Source organism: Acanthochromis polyacanthus, chromosome 3 (assembly GCF_021347895.1).
Source record: "Acanthochromis polyacanthus isolate Apoly-LR-REF ecotype Palm Island chromosome 3, KAUST_Apoly_ChrSc, whole genome shotgun sequence".
Taxonomy (NCBI): Eukaryota; Metazoa; Chordata; class Actinopteri; family Pomacentridae; genus Acanthochromis; species Acanthochromis polyacanthus.
This window is the reverse complement of record NC_067115.1, coordinates 3,477,466-3,499,170: the sequence shown is the minus strand read 5'-3', so window position 1 is coordinate 3,499,170 and position 21,705 is coordinate 3,477,466. Positions and strand designations below refer to the sequence as shown.

Sequence of the window (21,705 nt, the reverse complement as noted above, 5' to 3'; positions counted from 1 at the left end):
CAAAGTCCCAATTTCACGTATTAACATGACTCCCTTATCACTTTCAGGTTCTGTAGTTTTGCTTTTTTTTAAACATCAGTATACATGCCCGACACAGCAGACTGAAAGATTTTATTGTGATTGTTCTGAAGGTGACTATGATATGGGTAATTCATGAGTTACAGAACAAATGTAAAAATGCTAATGTGGTTTTTACAGTGGTCTGCACCAAACAAACATGCTTCCTTACATCTGTGTCCCTCTGTAGCCATGCTTGAATCTACTGACTAACCATTGTGTGTTTCGCTGGCTTAGGCAATGCGCATTGGACTGCTCAGTGCTGAGACGCTGCAAGGTGGATCCTTTAAAGCTTTGATTTTGGTGAGTGCATGCCTCTGACTCAAAGCTTTATTTCATGTGGGGATGTTTGTGCATGTTTGTTAAATTCCATGCCTTGTTTTAATGTCATTCGTACCCGTTGTTGCCCTGTTGTGGGTTGGGTTTAATCTTCTCATGTGGTCTCTCCTTCCAGACAATACTGCTGAGTGTGTTTATGTTCCAAGTGCTGAGGACTGTTGGACTGAGGGCGTTCTCCATGGCATCTGAGACGTACACGTCGGGCACACACTGTGCCGCCTTCGTCACCTGTCCAAACGACACAGTTGCTAAAGATTTGGCCAGGTGGTTTATTCAGCAAGACGGTTGTCTTTTTTTAGATTATTGTTGTTGATCTTTTTAACATCTCTATAGAATAATTGACAAAGTGAAAGTGTGATGTCCTGCTTGATTAGAATTCATTTGAAGTCAAAAGGGTTCAGCATTTTTGACAGTTTTTTTCAGTTGTGTTTGATTCATTTTGTTCTTCTATCTCATAGGGGTATTGTGGAAAGAAAGCTAGCTGCTTGTGTCAACGTTGTCCCAGCAATTAAATCTATGTAAGTTCTGACATGGCCACTTTTCAGCGTAATGTTATACTGGACTGTGTCGGTTATCTCGGTATTCACAGGTTGTTTTTAGCAGAATTTGAAATGCGCTACTTCGGCTTTACATCTGAAATCATGTTGTTTTCAGATATGAATGGCAGGGGAAGATTGAGGAGGACAGTGAAGTGCTTCTGGTGAGTGCTGACCAATTCTTGTAATTGTCCACTGTGAAATTTAATTTGAAATGCAGCTAAATCCTATTTTTACAACGATGGAGCAAGTATGATCACTGCTAGTACTATTCCAACTTACTTGTTGTGGCGACAGCTACCTCTGTTACTATTAATGCCATTACATGGACCACAGGATTTTTCTTTTATTAATTTCATTAATATGATTGATTAGAGGAGGTTCTTGAAAGGATTGGCTGAACAAAGTGTCCAAAGCATGCACAGCTGTAATGGACACTTCTACAAAATACTGAATTAAGGATCAAAATACTTTCATAAGTTGAAGATTTAAGGGTTTTGTTTTCATAAATTTGCATAAAATGCTTGTTTTTTTTGTCATATGTTATTGACTGTGGAAAGATGGGAGAAAGAACATTTACATTCATTTAAAACTAATTTATGATGCAGTAAAGTGTGCAGAAAGGGAGGACGTGTGACTGCCTCTGGCAACTGTAGATAATAGTGCAAGTTTAGCAACAGTGTCACCGATTTAAAAAATACTTTTTTTTATTCTTTTCTAAATAATTTACACACAGTTGCACAGTTTTAGACATAAAAGACTTAGGACAACAACTGAACCAACCTTAAACAAATAAGACTATAGAAGGGCTACACTTTTTAATTTCTTGGCTTATAACAGATATTAACAAGATGTGTAAATAGAAGTGTGTAAAAAGATGAGCTGTCTGCGGAGAATCTGGCATCCCTCCTCTTTATTTACTCTCTGTTGAATGAGTCAGCCCTGAAGCTCACATTCTCAGCAATGAGTGGTGTTTCAGTAAATGGCTTGTACACACTGACTGTCCTTAAACTTACAATTGATTGTTAAAAGTGCGTGAAGAGACAGAAATTAATGGCAGTACTGCTCTTTGTGGACTGTAGCTTTCCACAGTGGTACGTTAGTGATGTCAAGGCTCATTAAGTTTGGAAACCTTAAATGCTTTGATTTCAGAAAAGATTGTTATATACTACTTAGTTTCAAATTCTTATATCTTTTGTCCATTTCACTTGTTAAATTTTATACAGGGTTAGGGTTAGGTCGCTGATGACATCATATGTCTGCTGAGATTCAATGAGGTCACAGTGACAGATTATGTAATGGTAACATGATGTTATATCTTCACTCACACGTCACACTGTTTTGAACTGTGGCCAATGCTAGCTTGCTCGTCCATCGTGTGCATCGCTTGGAAAGGTGATTGAGCAGAAGGGGGTCGAGACAGACTTCGAGGATCAGACCTGTCAAAAGTCATGAGCATTAATGTCCTAAAACTCAGAATGTGAATCATCAAGTGTCTGATGAATTCTCTCCTCATCTAGATGATCAAAACGAGAAGTTCCAAGGTGCCTGCTCTTGCCGAATACGTCCGGTAAGTTTCATTTTTATCTTTTGCCAAAATACACCTTACTTCAGCTTAATGGCATTATATTGATCACCTTTCTGCAGTGGATGAGTGTGAGTTGAAGACTCATTTTTACCTGCTCTGTCTGTGCACTCGGTTGACTCGTAACTTCTATTGTCCTCTCCAGTTCTAACCATCCTTATGAGGTGGCTGAAGTCATCAGCCTGCCTATTGACCAGGGCAACCCGCCCTACCTGAAGTGGATAGGAGACATTGTACCTGAGTAAGGGTGGACTGACTGATGAGTGGAAGAATGAACAGATCAATGGATGGATGTAAAATTGCATCTGAAATTACTGTGAAATTTGTTTTAAAACACACACCCAGTGTTTCAACACATTAGACATATTGTGAACGCTGCCATCCAAATCTGTACCATTGGTAACTGCATAAAAGCTGGGTAGTACAAGGTTCCCCATTGTGTGACTTTATTTTTTTGAAATGAATAAAAAAAACATTTTCTAACATCCTCCTCTTTTTGCTGTGATTTCATACTGTAGTGTTTTTACCTCTAGAGGGCAGCGTTGGTCTGTCGGTTTCAGAGATGAGCGCCGCAATCTGCTTTAGTCTTGTTGGAACCTGAAAGTGTTTAAAGTGAACAAACATCATTAAAATTCTTATTTCTTTAGGAAGGGCAGTGGTTTGAAAGAAGGCAGAAGAGTGTTTTTCATTGGTTTCAAGTATTTCTTGGTGAACACGTGACAACAGTTACATTCATGTACATATTACAAACTGGAGTATTATGCAGTAGTTCAACTGACATGATTGCATACAACACTAGGTTTTATTTCACTTTGAATTACTTACCAATATCACCTGTAAACATTTATTTAGCCCACTGCCAGCAGATTACACTTGGCTTTGGTACTTCACCAAAGCTCTGACAACATGGCTGACAATACAACATCATAATACTGAGGAAAAAAACAAAAAGAACAAGGTGCTCTTGCAAAATAGCTTGACAGTCAGGGGTTTGACCTAAGTCTATAAGCCTTAAATACAGGAAATACAGAATTTGCAATACATTACAACACACCTTTACTGATTACTACCATCATCTAGTTTCTTTACATTGCCTGGACCATCATGTTGTCTCACGACACCTAAAGTAGAGAGTACTACAAGAAAATATCCCTGCTAAAGAGTAGTGAATTTTCTTCTCTGCCTAAAAAAAAACCTCTATTAATCAATGCAGAAAAGGTAATTGTCTATGGTGTGTCAATATTTAAATATCAGTTCTTCTCTTCATCTGATGTTCTGTTTAATATGTGTGAGGTTGTAAATTATTTGATAGAAAATTTGGCGAAAATTTAGAGAAACAAACACATTTTTTTCAAATCCAGTTCAGACTCGCTACACATTTAAAGCAGAAAGAAAATCACAGAGATTTTAACTGAGGTATACCTATTTAAAAAGTATTATTGCACATTTGTCACAGGTATGAGCCAAAGCAAGCAGCTGTTGGTTAACCTTAGAGACTTCCTCTGGTGGAAATCAGCTTTTGAACCTTGTTAACCCTGCTTTATTTTGTGCACTACAAGACACATCACAAGGGAAAAAAGCAGCCAATGCCATCGCATTCCTTTTTGAAACTGCAGTGTACTGATGAAGGTCTCAAAAACACAGATTCAGACAGATGGGGTTTCGTATAAGACAAACCAGAGGGAACAATCCTTGGGCTCGGGCTTTCTGTGTCGTCAGTCTTGGAATTGTTTTCCGATTCAAACATGTACAGCTGGATAACTCCAATATTACAGCTTGTCATAATGTAACAGTGTTTGAGCACAATTATATGTGAGCTGGTGTGGTCATGCTCAGTGGGGGAGAAATGGGTGGAGAAAGAGGTGGAGATTTCATAGATCTACAGATTCTAAATGAAGCAACAATGTAGTTACATTTAAACTGTTTGGAGACAGGATAAAATTATTTTGATGTAACGGAAACTTCCTAATATACCATTTTAGAGGTGAGGTTTAGGGGTTTATTCAGTGTCTAAACAGGAGCTTTAAAAGGAGGAAAGCATCACTTTGACCTACAGCAATAAGTAAAATCGACGTATATTCAGACATTCGTAGCTGCTGCTGCATAAAAGTGCGTCTGTGAAAACCAACTACCTTTGTGTTCTGTTTTCCTCTTTCAAAAGCAAACACAGCTGACATTTTTCATTTCACAATAGTCATTAGTCATGTTATCTCCCACTGGGACGTGCATTAGCAATTTACGTACGAGATATCAAAGCAACACTGATGATAAAGCAGACCTCCACTGGTGCGACCAACTCTCTCAGCTGGTTACGCCTGAGTCAAATCCTCTTTTCTTCGACTTGTTTTTTATAAAGACCAGCTGCACACTGCTTTATTTATGGCACACACAATAGCTTAATAGCTTGTTTTATGCATCAGGAAGGGACTGAAAAGTCCTCCTTTCCACCACTGTGACTAAAGCAGTAGCTACCCATGCTGGTAGGAGACATAGCAAAAGTTTTTCATTATCATCATACATTCACACTTGTTTGCAATCTGGAGCCCTGTGCAGTGATTGAAGCCCTAACCACCAAAGTTTACATGGTGACACCAGTCTCTGGTGGCCTTTTTGGTGTCAAATCTAGACTTCTGACAATTTTAAGGAACCACAGCTAGCAGAACATTCTCATTCTCAAGATTGAGGGTGATAAACTGAGACTAAAAATACTGTTTCTGACAATAACTGCATTCATCCACTTTCCAAGGTGTAGTGTTTTCTTTATGTGTTCTTGCCTTCTGTCAGCTTTCCCTAGGGTTCAGCTCAACATGGTTAAAATGGTGCCTGCTTTTAAATTGTTTTTACACTCAAACCATTGCAAAGCGACTTGCATTGATACTGGCAGACTGTTACATGATACACAGCAACTTCACAGACTTGCACATTGTAATGCAGTCACTCCTCATAAGAAGCAGGTACCGTCATCCACTGCAAACATTCTCTTACAGATAGCTGATATCAAGCACAGAGTTTTGATCCAAGAATTCGTCAGAGCCAGTACCCAGCTCAGACTTCCCCCTCTGCACCACCTGGGTCCTTGAGGCCTCTCTTACTCCATTTTGGTTTCCATTGTGTGACGTTTTGCATATCTCTGCCAGCTGCATGGCTCCTTCTGTTCCATTGATTTCCTCCTCTTCTTCACCAGAGTTTTTCCTGTGCACACTGGTGGCTCCCTCACTTTGTTGCGGTTGGAGCACAATGCCGCCCCACTCCTCTGTGGGTCGCTGCACCTCAGTGCCGGCCCTGTCGTTGCTTTTCACCCTGCGTGAAGTGCGGCACAGGGCCTTCCTGAAGCCCCTCTTGAAGTTGTCAGACAGAAATCCGTACAGTATGGGGTTGGCACAGCTGTTCGCATAAGAAAGCACGACAACAAAAAAGTACAGTCCCCTGAAGTCTCCAGGCAGGACCACGAGGAGGTTGAGGATGTTGAGCGCATAGAACGGTAGCCAGCAGAAGACAAACACGGCCACAACAACGACCACCATCCTGGTGATTTTACGCTCAGACTTCCTGCGTCTGGATGATGTGGCCTGTGCCCGTTTCCCAACACTTCGCACCTTTGAAAGACAAGATGAATTAATTTTAAAAACACAATTTTACAAGTAATAAGCCAGCGCACCCAAATGAAAAGAAAAGAACACACTTTGTTTTTCCAATTAGCATCTTGCTATTGTTTCTGATGATATGGCTGGAAAGACACTGCTTTTTTGCCTCTTGATTGAACTGATTGTTTAAATATTACACAAAGTACAGACAACTGTAGAGCAGAACTTTTTAATACAAAACTATTGAAATCTCATTTTTCTCCTCAGAACAACCTATACCTGGAACAGGGCGCTTCTCCATTATCACTACGTATTTTGCTTTGGTACAAGCACCCTCTGGGACTATTAGTAATATCATCAGAACAGTCCAATTATATGGGATAATAGCATGTACCAGTGTGTTCACTGAGTTCATGATGAAAACTGTTCAAAATGCTTCTCTGCATTGCAGCTTCATTTAGAAGGATTTCAATGTGAATAGGAAAAAACAGACTTTTTTTGCAAAATTAAAAATGAGACAGTGTTGTGCAATAATCTTCCAAAGGGAGAGGAGTTATCATCGCTTTTTAAAGTCTTTTTTTGTTTGTTTTCTCACAGTCAATTTGATGTGATTCACGCTGCACTGACGTGACCATATCGATCAACAACAGCACTGAACACAATAAAAACAGACAGCTGTTTAAATATCTGGTTCTTAAAGGCATAAGCCTGTTTATGTTCAAACTAACTGGAGAAGTTAACCAAGATTCTTAAGGGACACAACTGCTGGGAACTAGTTACAGAGCTTAAACGTTTGTGATGTGCGCCACTAACAGCAGGAAGAGGATAAAGTTTATGCTGTTGGCAAACAGCTGAAATGCGATTCCATGTGGACTGAGGATCAGTTTGGGATTAATTCAGCAACTATGACACTGAGTTTACTTAACAAATTCAACAATGAAACATTCTGAAATGATGATCCCTCTTATTTCCCTGGGACATTAGGTATTATAGTATCTAAGCCATCTGCCAAGCCAAAAATAAAAGAAGGAAACTGATTGCAGGGAAACATGCTGGAAATAATTAAAAGTGGTAGTCATTTATAATTGAAATTATTACAAAAAATTGAATGAAAAAACAATTCCAAATCAAAATAGGAGCTCCTAGCACTTCCCAACTCAGTTAATAATAAATGTAATTGTATAAATGTAACCATATACACAGTATGTGTTGCTGTACCTTGACGACGATCAGCAGGTAGCACAGGCAGATGACCAGCAGGGGGCAGAAGAAGCCAACAGTGCATGTGTACACAATAAAAGAAGTCTTCCACACTTCTGCTGGTTCAGGCCACACGATGCTGCAGTTCCCATCATCCTTCAGCACATCTGCAAACACCACCACTGGCAGCACCACCACAAAGGACCCTGCCCAGACTGTGCCACTGATAGCCTTGGCCACATGGGGGCGCCGCCACCAAGAGGACCGGATGGGGTGCACCACTGCCAAGTATCGGTCCACTGACATCACAGTCAGACAGAAGATGCTGGTAAACTGGTTGATGGCGTCCACTGTCATGACCACACGGCACATTAGAGATCCAAAGGGCCACGAGAGCAAAGCGTTCTGCGCTGCCAAGAAGGGCAGACCCAGCATAAAAAGCTCATCTGCAATGGCTAGATTGAGGATGTAGATGTTTGTGACTGACTCATTCTTAGTGTAGTTGACGACAACATGGATAACCAGAGTGTTCCCCACCAAACCAACAACACAGACTATCCCATAAATAAGAGGGATGAAGATTCCAGCCAGACCAGGGAGGGATCCAGGTTTAGTTTTAGTGCAGTTTGGGCAAGTGGCGTTAAAGAGTAAAGAACCATTGGCTGGGTTGAGACTGAGAAGTGGTTCAGAGGTAGTGGACAGAAGCAGGAAATGGGAGTAGGGGGGAACAGAGTTGTTACTCCAGACAGCTGTAGGGGCTTCCTGAGGCAGCAAAGAAACCTGTGTGGCCTGGATGAGCTCCATTGTGGTGTTAAGGCATGTGAGACTCCAGACGTTGGCGAGATCCAATCAGTGACAGGTCAGCAGACCTACAAAGAAAAGCAACATCAGTAAATTTTGTACATTTCATGCACAGAGGCAATCTGAAGGGCTTCATACAATAAAGGTGTAGACTGACATTTGACGAACTACAATTACTATTTTTTAGTCAAAACTTTGACAGAGTTGAAGTGAAAGATTCTTAGAATTGTTAGGGGACGGAAACAAGGAGGCAATTAGCATAGCTTAGCAAAAAGACACATTGGAATGAGAAACAGACAGTCAGGTTCTTTCCAGAGTAGAATAATGTCTTTACTGAACCTCAGTAGAGCTGCATCATGTTTGTTTAATTTGTGACAATTTAAAGGAATGACTTTTTGCTCTGTTGGCAAAGGTTAGATCAATAATATTTGCATTCTCATATCCATGCAAGATAAATCTATAGCCAGAGACGGTATAAGACAGACGTAGTGACTGTGATGTCACCCATTGGTTTCGAAGTTGTTCCACATTTGACATCTTTGACTGAAGCCTGGTATCTAGTGGATGCACCATTGTCTGCAATTACAGCATTCAGCCTGTGTTGCTAGGTCTTAATCAGCCTGGTACATCTGGATCCTGCAGTTTCACCCCATTCTTCTTTGCAAAACTGTCGGGCTGCAAGGAGATCATAAGAAAACAGCCTTATCAAGTCCAGCCACAAATTTCCGCTTAGATTGAGATCTGAGCTCTGTCTCGGCGGCTCCAGAATTCACTTTGTTGTCTTTAAGCCATTTCCGTGTACCTTTGGCTGTATTCTATGGGACACTGTTTTGCTGGAAAACAAGTCTTTTCCCAAGTCACAGTTCTCTTGCAGACTGCATCAGGTTGTCCTCCAGGAGTTCGCTATACATTGCTGCATTCATATTCCTCTCTACCTGTACAAGCCTTCTAGGGTCTGCTGCCAACAAACATCCCCACATCATGATGCTTTTTATATGCACTGTATGTCCATCTCTGAAGGTAGCCTAGTGTAAAGACTGGAGACAAGGGGACAGCTTGCCTTGCTGAGTAAATCAATTCCGCTGAACAACATCTCTAAAGCTCCCCAGTAACCTGTTAGAAATGGTGAGTTGACTCTAGAAAAGTTTAAACACAAGGAGCTACGGTTTGTGGGGTTTATTGCTGGACAGTATCTTAGATGGAATCAGTGTCAGGCAACTGACAGAAGTGCTAAGTGGTAGTTAAAGATTATAAGGCAGTAAAAATGGTAAGACACTGAAAACAGGTTTTAAGTATGGCCACAGTCCTCTTGTCTCTAGCCTCACTTTCTCATATATCTTTACTGTCAGCTCCCTTGAATGGTTATATTTGCATTTTGTCTTATGTCAGATACAACTTCTTAATGAATATACTTAGAGGGTATTTGGTCGAAGGGCTTGGTGACTAGTACTTTGACCTTGCATGTAGAAGATCCCCAGTTCGAGTCCTGGTCTTCCTGGGATCTTTCTGCATGGAGTTTGCATGTTCTTCCTGTACATGCATGGGCTTTCTCTGGGTTCTCCAACTTCCTCCCACAGTCCAAAAACATGCTCAGGTTAATTGGTAAATCTAAATTGCCCGTAGGTGTGAATGTGAGTGTGATTTTTGTGTCTGTATATGTAGCCCTGTGACAGACTGGTGACCTGTCCAGGGTGTCCCCTGCTGTCTCCCTAAGTCAGCTGGGATAGACTGGATTGATGGATGGTATCTGGTAGGCAAATGTATAAACTGGTAGTTCTCTCCCCTTGCTTTCTGTCTTTCTGCTATACTAGGCTAATGTACAGATTCCATCAATGTTCTCATCTTCCTGTCAGCAACAAAGTGAGTCGTGTATTTCAAAAAATGCGAAACTACTACAACTACTCCCTACTTTCACCAAGAAAAAGAATGGATTATATATTATACATGCATTTAAAATGGGGTAAATACCATTTTTAACAAGAAGGGAGAGAAAGGATAAGAAATCACATGCATGGACACTGACACATTGACAGTTTGTTCTTTTAGAAACTGGTGCGGAGGTTGATGATGTGACCAAAAGTTCAAAAAGTTTGGTCCGATCTCAACCCGGCAGCCTGACGAATACTAACTACTAATAAACTAAACAACCCTTCTTCCGTCACAACAAAAACAAGCCAGCGCTGGAACAGAAACATAGAGCATTTAGTTCCATTAGTACAAGTCTTGTTTATGAAGCCATCACGACTTCTTAATAACCACCATGCCACACGCAGGCACACCCTCATCCCTCGCAGCCATGGCTAATAATTGGTGCTCTGTTAGGAACAAAATGTACCGACCTGTCAGTCCTCCACAACTCTGACTTAACTACATTAATACGTATATGAGGATGATGGGAAGAGATGGGGGAAAAGACGATAAAGAGAATATGAGGGGTTTAAAACAAGTGAGAAATATTGATAGGGAATATGACACTCTGTTTGGTAATTCTTTTTTTTTCATCTTTTCCTTTGCACCTTTTTAGTATTAATATTTCAACAGGCATTATTGGAACAAACAGAAATAGAAAATGTTAGGCGTGTGATTATGTTTGCTTCATTTCAACCAAAGGGCAGCTACATCACCACCCAAAAGTCATTTCCTCTGTTCAAACAAAGGAGCAGCGAGATGTACTGTACACCTCCTTCTAGGCCAAATGTAAGAGTTGACAAGAGGTCAGGCTCTCAATTATTAAATGTAAAAACCAGAGGATTATAACTGTTGTGTGTCTGTGAGGTGATCTGAGCTACTCAGTACTTCTACAGCCACCACAAAATATATACACATACTCACATAATGCAGAAAATATATAAATATTGTTATTTTTTTGTAATTGAAATCCATTTTGTAACATGTGAGGAGCAACTGTTCAATTGATTTAAACTGGGAAAGACGAGACAAAAGCTGGAAAAAAAATATATGTGGAGTCTTTGGCGATTAAAACCCAATGGGATGTCTTCTTTTTAAGGGGGTGATGATGTCATGACCTACACAAGAACATCCACCGGAAAAGAGTCTAGACACTTGTAGTGGTTGTGCAGGGGTGAAGAATAATGCTGAACCTCTGAATGGATGCGATGAGGGGATGATGAGTTTACGGGAAGGATGTACGGATGCCGGTCCTGATGAGAACCAGAGTTGAATGGCTTGGAGGAGGGTTGCATCGATCTGCTACTGAAATGTCAGCTGACTGCAGCAGAAAAAGGAACAATTTGTTTTTTTTTAAATGACAGCATTGGATTGGAAAGGCTGTGGCAAAATCTGATTGGTTTAACAGAGGGAGGAGCAGCATCAGTCAGCTGATGTGATGAGTGTCCCCTTAGGGATCAATAAAGTATTCTGTTAGGTGTGGGAAAAGAGCAAGAGAGAGGGAATTTTATCGGATGGTCTAAGCATGAGATAGCTGTTCGCTGCATCAAAACAAAATATGATGTTTGACAGTGTAGAGTTGCACAACAATCACGTGGTAGAAAGGCACAAAACTCTCCAATACTTTAAAAGGCGCCAATTAATCTTCATTGATTATTTTCAGGTAAAGTCAGCTTAAGTGGAGCACTGCAGCACAACCAATTAAGCAACACTGCTCAAGTGAAGTAGCCTATTGTAAGTGCCCACAATGAATCGATATTGTTATTGACTGAAGGTAGAATTGTAAGAATATTTTAAATCAGCTAAAACACAACATCCCGTATTTCAACTCTGTGTCAAAACAGCAAACTAATTTGTAAATATCAAACAATCAAGATGTGGGCAATCTATTAAAAAGACTGACTTGTTTTTAATAAATGCAGAGTGAATGAAAGAATATTCTAACTTAAGTAACACAGACCTCACATGGGCGTCCAAGATACAGAGATTTGTGTGTACTGCAAGGACCTTAATCTGGTTCATAACCTGGTTCTGTAATAATGCATTCTGAATGATTGTATGGCCTGTATTTTCTGTGTAAACAACATTCTAATCCAGCATTGTGACTAACGCAATGCATTTCCTGAGCTCTTAAAAAGTCCAACCCCAGTTACATATAAAAATATGACATATTCAGTTACAGAGTCTATACCCACGGTTAAAACATAGATTCATTCTTTTTTTTAACTACCACATTTGTAAAAAAGAAAAAAAAAAGTTGCATAACATAAAGGAGCCAACACAAAAGGCTCAAGACAATTCTAAAAATCAATATTTCTTCTTTAATCATAACAGCTGCACCCTGAAGGACACAGTGTAGCAGCTGGTATTAACTGCACCACACTCGTATCCTTTTGTAAATCCTATGTGGTTACAGCTCCACTAAAATGCTTTTTACTAAATCTATACAGTCACTAAATGTCCCACTGAAGACGAGCACTCCCTTACACATCGGCAGATAGCCTCTGAATGGATGCGATGAGCCAACTTGCCAACTTGACTTCACCCTTGCAACAGCCGCCCCCGTAATGTCCGATAAACACAATGAGACCAGACCGACAATCTTCCTGTCTAAAATGCATTACCTCTTTTGTCTGCCATTGTGTGGCCAGCTCTGACAAAAACGTTCTGGGAGACGTTGCTATGGTAATGTGAGGTCAAGACGAGGCTTAAAAGACCCTGAACAGAACAAATCAAAGAGATAAACGTGGGCCTGAATGAATGCTGATTGAAGAGTCAGTGGTCTTTACATTCACGTACAAAAGCAACAATGGACACTGTGTGTGAGGGCACAGGGGTGTGTGATATATGCTTTTGTGAATGTGTGTATGCAGAATCTGTTCCCTGTGCGTCTGCTGAGTGTAGATACCAGTTGAGAGATGTCAGGGAAAAATTTATGTGGCCAGTTTCATATTATTTACAAGCTGATGTTAGTTAAATTACTCATCCATCCATCCATTATCTGTACACCGTTTAATCCTCATTAGGGCCACGGGGGGCTGGAGTTTATCCCAGCTGACTCAGGGCGAAGGCAGGAGACACCTGGACAGGTCACCAGTCTATCACAGAGCTACGCAGAGAACAAGCACACTCACATTCACACCTACGGACAATTTAGAATCACCAGTTAACCTCAGCATGTTTTTGGACAGCTCAGTAGTTAGTACTGCTGATTCCTGATTTGCATCTCAGCCTTCCCGGGATCTTTCTGCACTGAGTTTGCATTTTCTCCATGTGCAACGTGGGTTTTCTCCAGGTACTCCTGCTTCCACCTACAGTCCAAAAAGAAGGAAAGAGCTGTGGGAGGAAGCTGGAGAGCCCACGCTGCACAGGGAGAACATGCAAACTCCACACAGAAAGATCCCAGACCCAGCCTGGGACGTGAACCAGGGATCTTCCAGCTGTGAAGCGACGGTCCCAACAACCAAGCAGATTGCAATCTTGCCTTTCAAACAGATGTTTCTGTTGTCAAACTGCATTTTGTTTCACATTTTGAAAGAAAGAGACTATGAAGAAATGCTTCCAGTTTAAAAGAGCCACAAAGTCTGCTATAGGAGGTGGAGGCAAAAGCCCGGCACAGAGTTTTCCCCCAGGAAACTGAGCTCTCATCTATGGGATCATTATTTTTAGACTCAAGTTGTTTTTTCACTTGATGTTTAGTGTCATGGTTTCGGTTAAAGTACATGCTTTTACAGACATGTGTAGAGCTTCTCCTCCAGGGTGACAAGTCCCTCCATGTCTAATGTATGATTGATGGAATGAAATGAAGCAATGGTAAAGCAACACATTTAGCTGCAACGACTGAAGATTGTTTCAAAGGAAAATATTTGTAAAATGTTGATAAAAAAATGTTATCTGGGAGAAGGCAGCTTAGTTATATATGAACACATTCTTCAAGAGATAGGACTGCATATTTGCCCAAGTCAAAACCCAAGATGGGACATAACTACCAGAGTCTAGATTGTTGTTTTAACCTGAAATATACTCCAAGGTAAATATTCACATCTCACAATACAGGCATGGAGAAAGTCTAGCTCAACATTTGTTAAAAAATGAGACTTGAAATTTCATAATAGATGTTTCAATATGTCATGTTTTATTTTTTCACGCTTATTTAAAAAAAAGTTCCTCCGTTATTCTACTAAAAAAGGTTAAATAGCCCTAATACTCACAACTTCACTATTGTAGTTTAACCCTCCTTACTCTTGGTCTCACTTCCAGCTGATAAATGTAAAACGTACAGGTTTGAATTTCAGAAATGAGAAAACATCTTCTGTTTGTGATAATGTCTCTTGCATCTCCTCTAGTTTTGTACAAAGTGGCTTTAAAATTAGTCTTGAACATCTACACTTGCAGTTTATTTGTTCTACTCCAAATGGTCTGTATTTAGTCAGATGGGATTTAAACTGGAGATATTTACTCACTTGCTGAAGCAAAAGGATTAAAGTGTAAACAGTCAGGGTAAGAATAAGCATAATCCAATACTAGCATGGCTATTAAACGATCAAAAACGGTCCACAAGCTGTCAGCATTTTTTTCTTTCCTAATCCTTTTTATTATTAAATTACTAAGCACTCATTCACCTTATATGAACAAAGACTGGACATGAATAGCTCCTGTGTCAGAGCTCCATCTGATTGAGCTCTATGCAAAGTGAGTGAGGCGGAGTCGATTTGTAACAGTATCAGCTTCGTGGTTTGCATATGAAATGGACAAAGCAAATGTCTTATTTGTATGAATGAGATTGTAGAAAAGGTGAGTCCTGGTCAGATAGGAAAAAAAACGGATACTTTCTGAAACAATTATTGTCACAGGACTTTGGTGAAAAGCCGACATGTACTCATACCTCCAAAGATACATCGTATTCAGAGATTTACAGATGAAGCGACAAGTGTTTGGAACACAATAATAGTGGATATTCTGTGGTGTTTTTGGAATTCTTTCTACCTGCTGTGAGCTTCAGCAACACAACCTACATTCAAACTCAACAATTTAGTAACTGATGTCTAAACAATACATTTCCTAACGGGCACCTTTTAAAAATCAGTTCCCATACTGCTACAGCTGTGACTTCACTGAAATGACACATTTTCAGACACCATTTCTGATTTAAAACCAAGCCTCAATTGAGCTTTAACCTCTGTCACATTGCAGTGCCGATTAACCTCTCACACAGACAGAGGACCTCATGAGAGATGGTAAACATGCCTTTGAATGAATTTCAACAGCTGACTTTCCTGAAAGCGGTGCTGTTCTACTGACAGCATTGTTGACTGTGTAGGAGAGGCCTCTTCATGATTACAAGGTTGATAGTGGGGATGGAGAGATGTTTTCTCCTCACTGAAATCCTGAGTGATGCCACTTCACACAAACAAGCTGCTCATTATATTAAGAGGCCACAAGGTCACCATTAAAACAAATGAATTCATCCTGACTGCTCAAAGGGCCACTGATTGCTGTTACGCTCGATACGTGCAACTGGTTTTTGTTTTTACACTTTCATTTTTAAAGAGTAGCTTAAAGAGCTTCACCCACTTTATCTGCAAATTTAAGAAATGCAACAGAGGAAGCAGTGACTGTAGGAGGTAAGGACTCGAGGTTATGTGGGGTGTGATGTGGAATGTCAGGGCACCCAGGGGAGACTGACTGGCCACCACTGAGTGTAGCATGGAGAGACAGGGCTGCTGCTATTAATACTCAAAACAGTCAATTAGACAATGTACAAATGGGGTTTAAAGTATTGCTTACTTGCCACTGTCAAGGAGAAGCAAGACAACCAAAGTTTGAAGTCCAAGCAGGCAGTTAAAATCAAGATCTGAACAGAAAAGCAGGTTTTATTTCTCCACCTACATATTTTCCACAGTGAAAACACCTGATCATCACATCTGATGATGATGCTACGCAAAACCACAACTGCCAAGCACAGTTGTGCCCCTGATAATGGAAAATATGAGTACAGACACACACAGTTGCCTTTTGGATAAGCATTCCCACACTGGAGGCTGAAATCCACTCCTGCATCAGTGAATTTTCACCATATGCCGCCATATGAAGAGGAAACTGATAAATACACTGATCTGCCACAATGTCCAAACCACCTGGTTGATATTTTAGAGTTCCCCCCTCATGCTGGCAAAAATGGTTCATGGACACATTACAGCTTGAGGGTGTTCTGTGGTGTCAGATAGGGAATTGACATGTCGTTTTAAAACATTATGTTGCAAAATTCAGATATATTCCCTAAGTTGTTTACCACTAATTGGCCTTTGTTACTTCCGGTCCTCTGTGTTGAAGAGTTTGTCCTCTGCTGATCATTCTGACTCTGGTGCAAATGTTAACCTCAGCATTAGATGTGTTTGGATTGGGTTTGGAGTCAAGTTTAACACCAATTTTTGTATGGTCGGAGGAGGCCGCTGTTGTTGGAGGACAGTGCTTGGCCTGCAGCAGTGTTTAGGTGGATGTTACATCCATATGAATGCAGGACCCAAGGTTTCCCAGCAGAACATTCAGTTGGAACATAATGATCAGTGTTACTGTCTCTACCTGTCGGTGGTTTTAATGTTATGGCTGATCAATGTATCCAATGCTAGTGCATTTTTGGTTGTCTGAGATTACATGTATGTATACACTTTTTATTTAGCTGACAGATGATAGAATCTTTTTTTTTTTAGAACAAGAGAACATCAGTGGAACAGAGATACACCATCAGTTAATTGTTTGTCCATCAGTCTTATTCCCTGAGGCAGTCTCCTTCCTCTCTTGCTGTTCAATTAACGGATTTGCAGGGTTTAGATCCACATATCTGCCTTTACACGTCTCACTAAGACCAATGATGAGAGCTCACAGATTGGCCGGATGCTGATCAATACTTTCACAAGCTCCACATGCAGATAAAGACAAGACAAACGAACGTCACAGAACCGTTTTGAATATAGTTTGCACATATGCGTAGACACGTGGATAAACATACAGGGCTCACATTCACACAGTCACATGAGTCATTTAGCCCTGAATGAGGGATTAGAGACTTTACAGCATCCACAGTGTACATAAAGTGGATTTTTGGGAAGGTATACGCTACTTTCGAGTGTATTCCTGTTGACATGCTATACCACCGTCCTCCTAAACTCAATATTAGCAGCGATTATGTCCTCCTCCCACACAGCATGCAGAACACCGGCAGACCGTATGAATTCATGCCAAATTGTCCAGATGAACAGAACACACTAAAAAGCTTTGAAAGCAGCAGAGTGGACCAATTAAATAAAAAGCTCACGTTTCCCCCAGCAGACTGTGAGAGAAGCAGAGAGAAAAAAAGGGTCATGGGAGGCTGAGTATTCTTTTCTGTTTCACTGCAGTCCATTAATTTCAGCAGTGTGCCTCCAATTACAGGTGCAAGCTCAAACAGATAAAAGATTGGGGAAATTTAAACACTGGATCAACAGCGAGCACTGCAGCTGGTTTCTTATCAGGCAGGAGTGGAGGGGATTTTATGATACACGATTCCCTCCTTCCACTTCTCTTTATTCCCTCTCCCATCTTCCCTCCTGCCCTCTTTATACCTCTTCTCCTTTCTTCACCTCTTCTTGTTTCATTTCTCTCCTCTTTTATTAACTCTTACAGTTAAACAGTTTTCTTTCCCTCTTCTCTCTCTCTGCTTCTTGCCTCTCATATTTACCTTTCCTTCCTTTTTCCCCAGCTTTTATCCATCTCTCCACTCCTTCTTCTGGTCCTTTGCTTTTAGTGATTCCCAACATTTGTAGCTTGTGATCCCTCAATGCAACTAACTGTCATAAATGTGGACATGAGGGAGGATTTTTCCTGCACAGACTGTTGAAGTTAAATGATTTTTAGAGTCCCCGTCCAGTGATATATAAGGAAAAGGTCCCTTTGTGACCCCTGAAATTATCTTGGGGCCCCGAAAACCACAGTATTACTTCATCTCCATTTGCTTTTTCTCAGGTGTACAATGACTTATTTACACAGGAGTGGCAGAAAATGTGAAGGGAAATTTTCTTCATTTTTTGATCAGCAGCATGACTAAAACTAATCCTATCCAAACAAAGCAATGTCTGACATATTGTTTAATAGTGAAATAAAATAGATTTCACATAAAGTTATCCAGAGAGTAACAATGTTTCTCTCAGATATATGAATACAAATACCTCTGTGTAAAATTCAAATGAAAGTGTACGGACTCCAGCACCTGTTATTAAAATGTGTGCGGAAGTTTATTACAATACGATGTCTAATCACACCATAAAACTCATTCTGCTGTGATCTAGATGTGTGCCAGTAAAAGACAGTTTGGCTCTGTCCTGATAAGCAAACGGCTAGAGGAAAAATTTTACTAAGTGATTAACATAACTCAACGTCTCATTTCGTCGCCATCAGTTAGTTCAGTATCATTGTCTGACAGTTTGAAATTAAAATGAGCGAGACAGAACACACAGCAGAGGCAGCCATCACAGTTTTGATAAAGACACAAAGAATGTCCTTACCAGCATCCACTCAGTGGGTTTTCACCAGCGCCGTGTAGTCCTGCTCTCATTACATGTCACAGACTGTCGCGGTGGTCGCAGAGCTGCGTCTGTGCGCTCAGAGCGCATGATGAGCCTCCACCCTCCATCCCTGCGCGCACACTGCCAGGACCCTCATTGGCGAAACGCACTCCAGCTGTCACCATCTCACCACCTCCCCTTTACTCTAACACTGATTCTGGAGAGAATTACTGATGGGTTGGAAAAACCTGTTTATTTTATTTCTGCTCCCTCTAGAGGACCTGGAGCCCCAACTGCAGGGTCTCCTCTCTCAGAAACCAAAACTATGGTGAAGTATGTAGCTGCAAATCAGCTTATGAGATAAATGTTTCCAAACCAATCACCAGAAGATTTTACACCAATAAATATTTGCAGAAGTTGAGCAGACGAAGGATGTAATTACAGTCATGAACAAAGGTTTACATCCACCTGTGCAGACCAGGTATACCAGAGCAGTCTCCTGTAACACTTTATTATCTAGGAGGGAATCACTGAAACACATGCATCTTTGTCACAAAATCAAAACTGAAATCAAACAAACAAAAACAAAAACAATGGTACATTTTATTTCTTTTATAGATTTTTTTTAAAGGTCTTCTAAAATATGACAGAAATTTTGAAGCAATAGTTCCCCTAGTAAAAAAAACATCTCCAGAGCATAATACTACCACCACCATGCTTGGCAGTAAGCTTGGTGTTGTTGGGGTTAAAAGCCTCACCATCTCTCCTTTAAACATCTTTGCAATCATTGAGACTGAGAGAGACTGAGACTTTAAATCCAACCTCAAAACCCACCTGATCAAACAAGCCTACTTACTTTTACCTTCTTTCCTTCTATTTCTGTTGTTTGAAAATTGCCAAATTTTCTTCTCTTAAATTTTTAAAAAATTTGTGCGTTTTATACTGTACATTTGAATGTGTTTTATCTGTGTTTCCTCTGTACAGTGACCTGAGTGTTCTCAAAGGCGCCTATAACTAAAATGTATTATTATTATTATTATTATTATTATTATTGTGGCCAAATTACCCAGTTTTTGCTTCAGCTCACCATAGAGGTCTTCTAGAGACATAAAAAGCATTTTTCTTTGTCTGTGTGATCAGGAGAAAACTTCACTTGAGCTTTACGGTGCCGTGTCTGCAGATCTGTTTTTTGGTGATTCTTGGTTGACTCTTGACCTTCCTGATAAATTGTCTCTCAGCAGTAGGTTGTGACTTGTGTTTTCCTCCTGATGGTGGCAGTGGCTGAGTCTATTCAGTATTTCAAATGGGCTCGATTTAAATTTTCTCAAAGAAGTCAGCAGCTGTAGTTATTCATAATCACTTGTGAGAGATTAAGAGGTCAAGCCACCAAGAAAATTGGATCAACACATTTTTTTTGGAATCACCAGAACTGATCATTTAAGTTGCTGTGTGTATATTTTTGTTGCAGCAGATTTTGTCATATTTCAAGAAGATGCATTGTCTATCGCAGAAAATTCAGAGTTATAGGAGTCATTGGAAAGTCAAGGCTGCCATGACACACATGGTCTTTGTGTATGTAAACTTTTGTTCCTGAGTGTACCTTTGAAACTAAGTCTGACAATATGTACTGTAAATGTGTACACAGACCATACCCTAGTCACTGTAAGATTTTTTTCTGTAAATTACAGTTCAATACTGGCAACTGTGGTCACCATTCTATTATATTTTAACTGAGATCTACCAACTCTGTTTAACATTTAAAAACATATAAAAGTGCATAAAGAAGTGATGTATGACAAATTGTGATCCATGAAATATAATTTAGAAACAACTGATCCATTGAAATCCAGCAGCATCACTGTAACATAAAAGAAAGAAGTACTATACTTTCACTTACTGACAGAACAAGTAAATCTTGATCTTGACAACTTCATACAACTACAGAAAAAAAAAATTCATACATTGTAGGGCAGGGTACATTTGATAAGCCTTCAAAACTTTGCATAGAGTTTCATGTCCAATGGAGTTGCTTTGATAAACTTTCATGAGGGTATTGGTGGCTCGTAGACCAATAGGACAACGTGAACACATTTAAAAAGGCACCGCTGTTACTGTAGTTCAGTCATTGGAGGATCAGTGACAGAGATGGCTCGTCTCACCTTTCTTCTCCTTCTCCTGTGGGTTGGTGGGTACTCTGTTAAATTTTGTATCCAGTAGACGATGCTGTTATTAACCTTCTCAGTCTATCAGTGCTTCTGTGAATGTGTCAGTATATTAGGAAAAAAGAACTTAATGCATTAAGCTGAATGGAATGGTAAACTGTCTCTTTAAGTAGATGACTTAGAAGGGAGGTTAACATCAAATGTATTCATACAGGTCTTGGTTGCATGTAATCACCAGAGATGAACTAATTACGATTGTAATATCTCCACTTTATTTCTGGCTGCCAAACAACCCAAATGGGATGTAATGAATAATGCAGCTGATCATTTTGCCATTAAGTGATAATAAATATTATAATAAATATTATTCAGGTCTTTCTTCCAGTATAATAAATAAGTGTTGGGATCTCTGCTGGACACTCACCTGTTTAATCTGTGTTATAAACTAAAAGCCATTTTGCTCAAAGTCACCTGGTGGATGTCTTTCTCTTTCAGGTGTTGCAGGGAGCGCAGTGGTGGACCTGCAGAAGAGAATTTACGGTGGGAAAAATTGTGACGATGATAAGCGTCTGTACCATGTTGCACTGTCTAAGAAGGCTGATGGAAAGCATATTTATTGTGGTGGCTCTCTGATAAAACCACAGTGGGTTCTGACTGCAGCTCACTGCGAGAATGCTACAACGTGAGAAAAGTGTACTTTTTCTTACATTTTTCATGATTTATTTATTCTGAACTCTACAAAGCATAAACTTAAATTGCTTGAAGTCTGTGATTACGTGGTTGAAAATAAATGCAGCTAATTATCTACAAGCATGACAAGATTTATGTATGTTTTTCAAAATCTTCCTTCCAGGTATGCATTTGTAAAAGTGCATCCAGATTCAGAACGAGAAGTGCTCCGAGTGATCGACAGAAAACACCACAATGACAACCATGACATCATGCTCCTGAAGTTAGAGAAAGCCATTACTAACCAGAAATACCTTGCACCTC

The 21,705-nt window shown here is 40.1% G+C and overlaps 3 protein-coding genes across 3 annotated transcripts; 2 read left to right on the top strand and 1 right to left on the bottom strand.

Moving 5' to 3' along the window:
- The first annotated feature begins 294 nt into the window (after positions 1–294).
- LOC127533220 (protein CutA homolog) lies at positions 295–3,004 on the top strand. The gene is made up of 6 exons (XM_051945756.1): positions 295–360; positions 512–660; positions 855–914; positions 1,051–1,096; positions 2,453–2,502; positions 2,663–3,004. The coding sequence occupies exons 1-6, from the start codon at positions 298–300 to the stop codon at positions 2,760–2,762; spliced, it is 468 nt and encodes a 155-aa protein (XP_051801716.1). The 5' UTR covers positions 295–297; the 3' UTR covers positions 2,763–3,004.
- Positions 3,005–3,078: 74 nt separating this feature from the next.
- Positions 3,079–18,656, bottom strand: si:zfos-169g10.2 (somatostatin receptor type 5). Its single transcript, XM_051945747.1, has 3 exons — positions 18,551–18,656; positions 7,320–8,170; positions 3,079–6,113 (listed from the first exon to the last, which is right to left on the bottom strand). The coding sequence occupies exons 2-3, from the start codon at positions 8,103–8,105 to the stop codon at positions 5,499–5,501; spliced, it is 1,401 nt and encodes a 466-aa protein (XP_051801707.1). The 5' UTR covers positions 8,106–8,170; positions 18,551–18,656; the 3' UTR covers positions 3,079–5,498.
- Positions 18,657–20,695: 2,039 nt separating this feature from the next.
- LOC127533275 (renal glandular kallikrein-like) lies at positions 20,696–21,398 on the top strand. The gene is made up of 2 exons (XM_051945898.1): positions 20,696–20,756; positions 21,208–21,398. Exons 1-2 carry the CDS (start codon positions 20,696–20,698, stop codon positions 21,396–21,398), a joined length of 252 nt encoding a protein of 83 aa, XP_051801858.1.
- Positions 21,399–21,705: the final 307 nt, after the last annotated feature.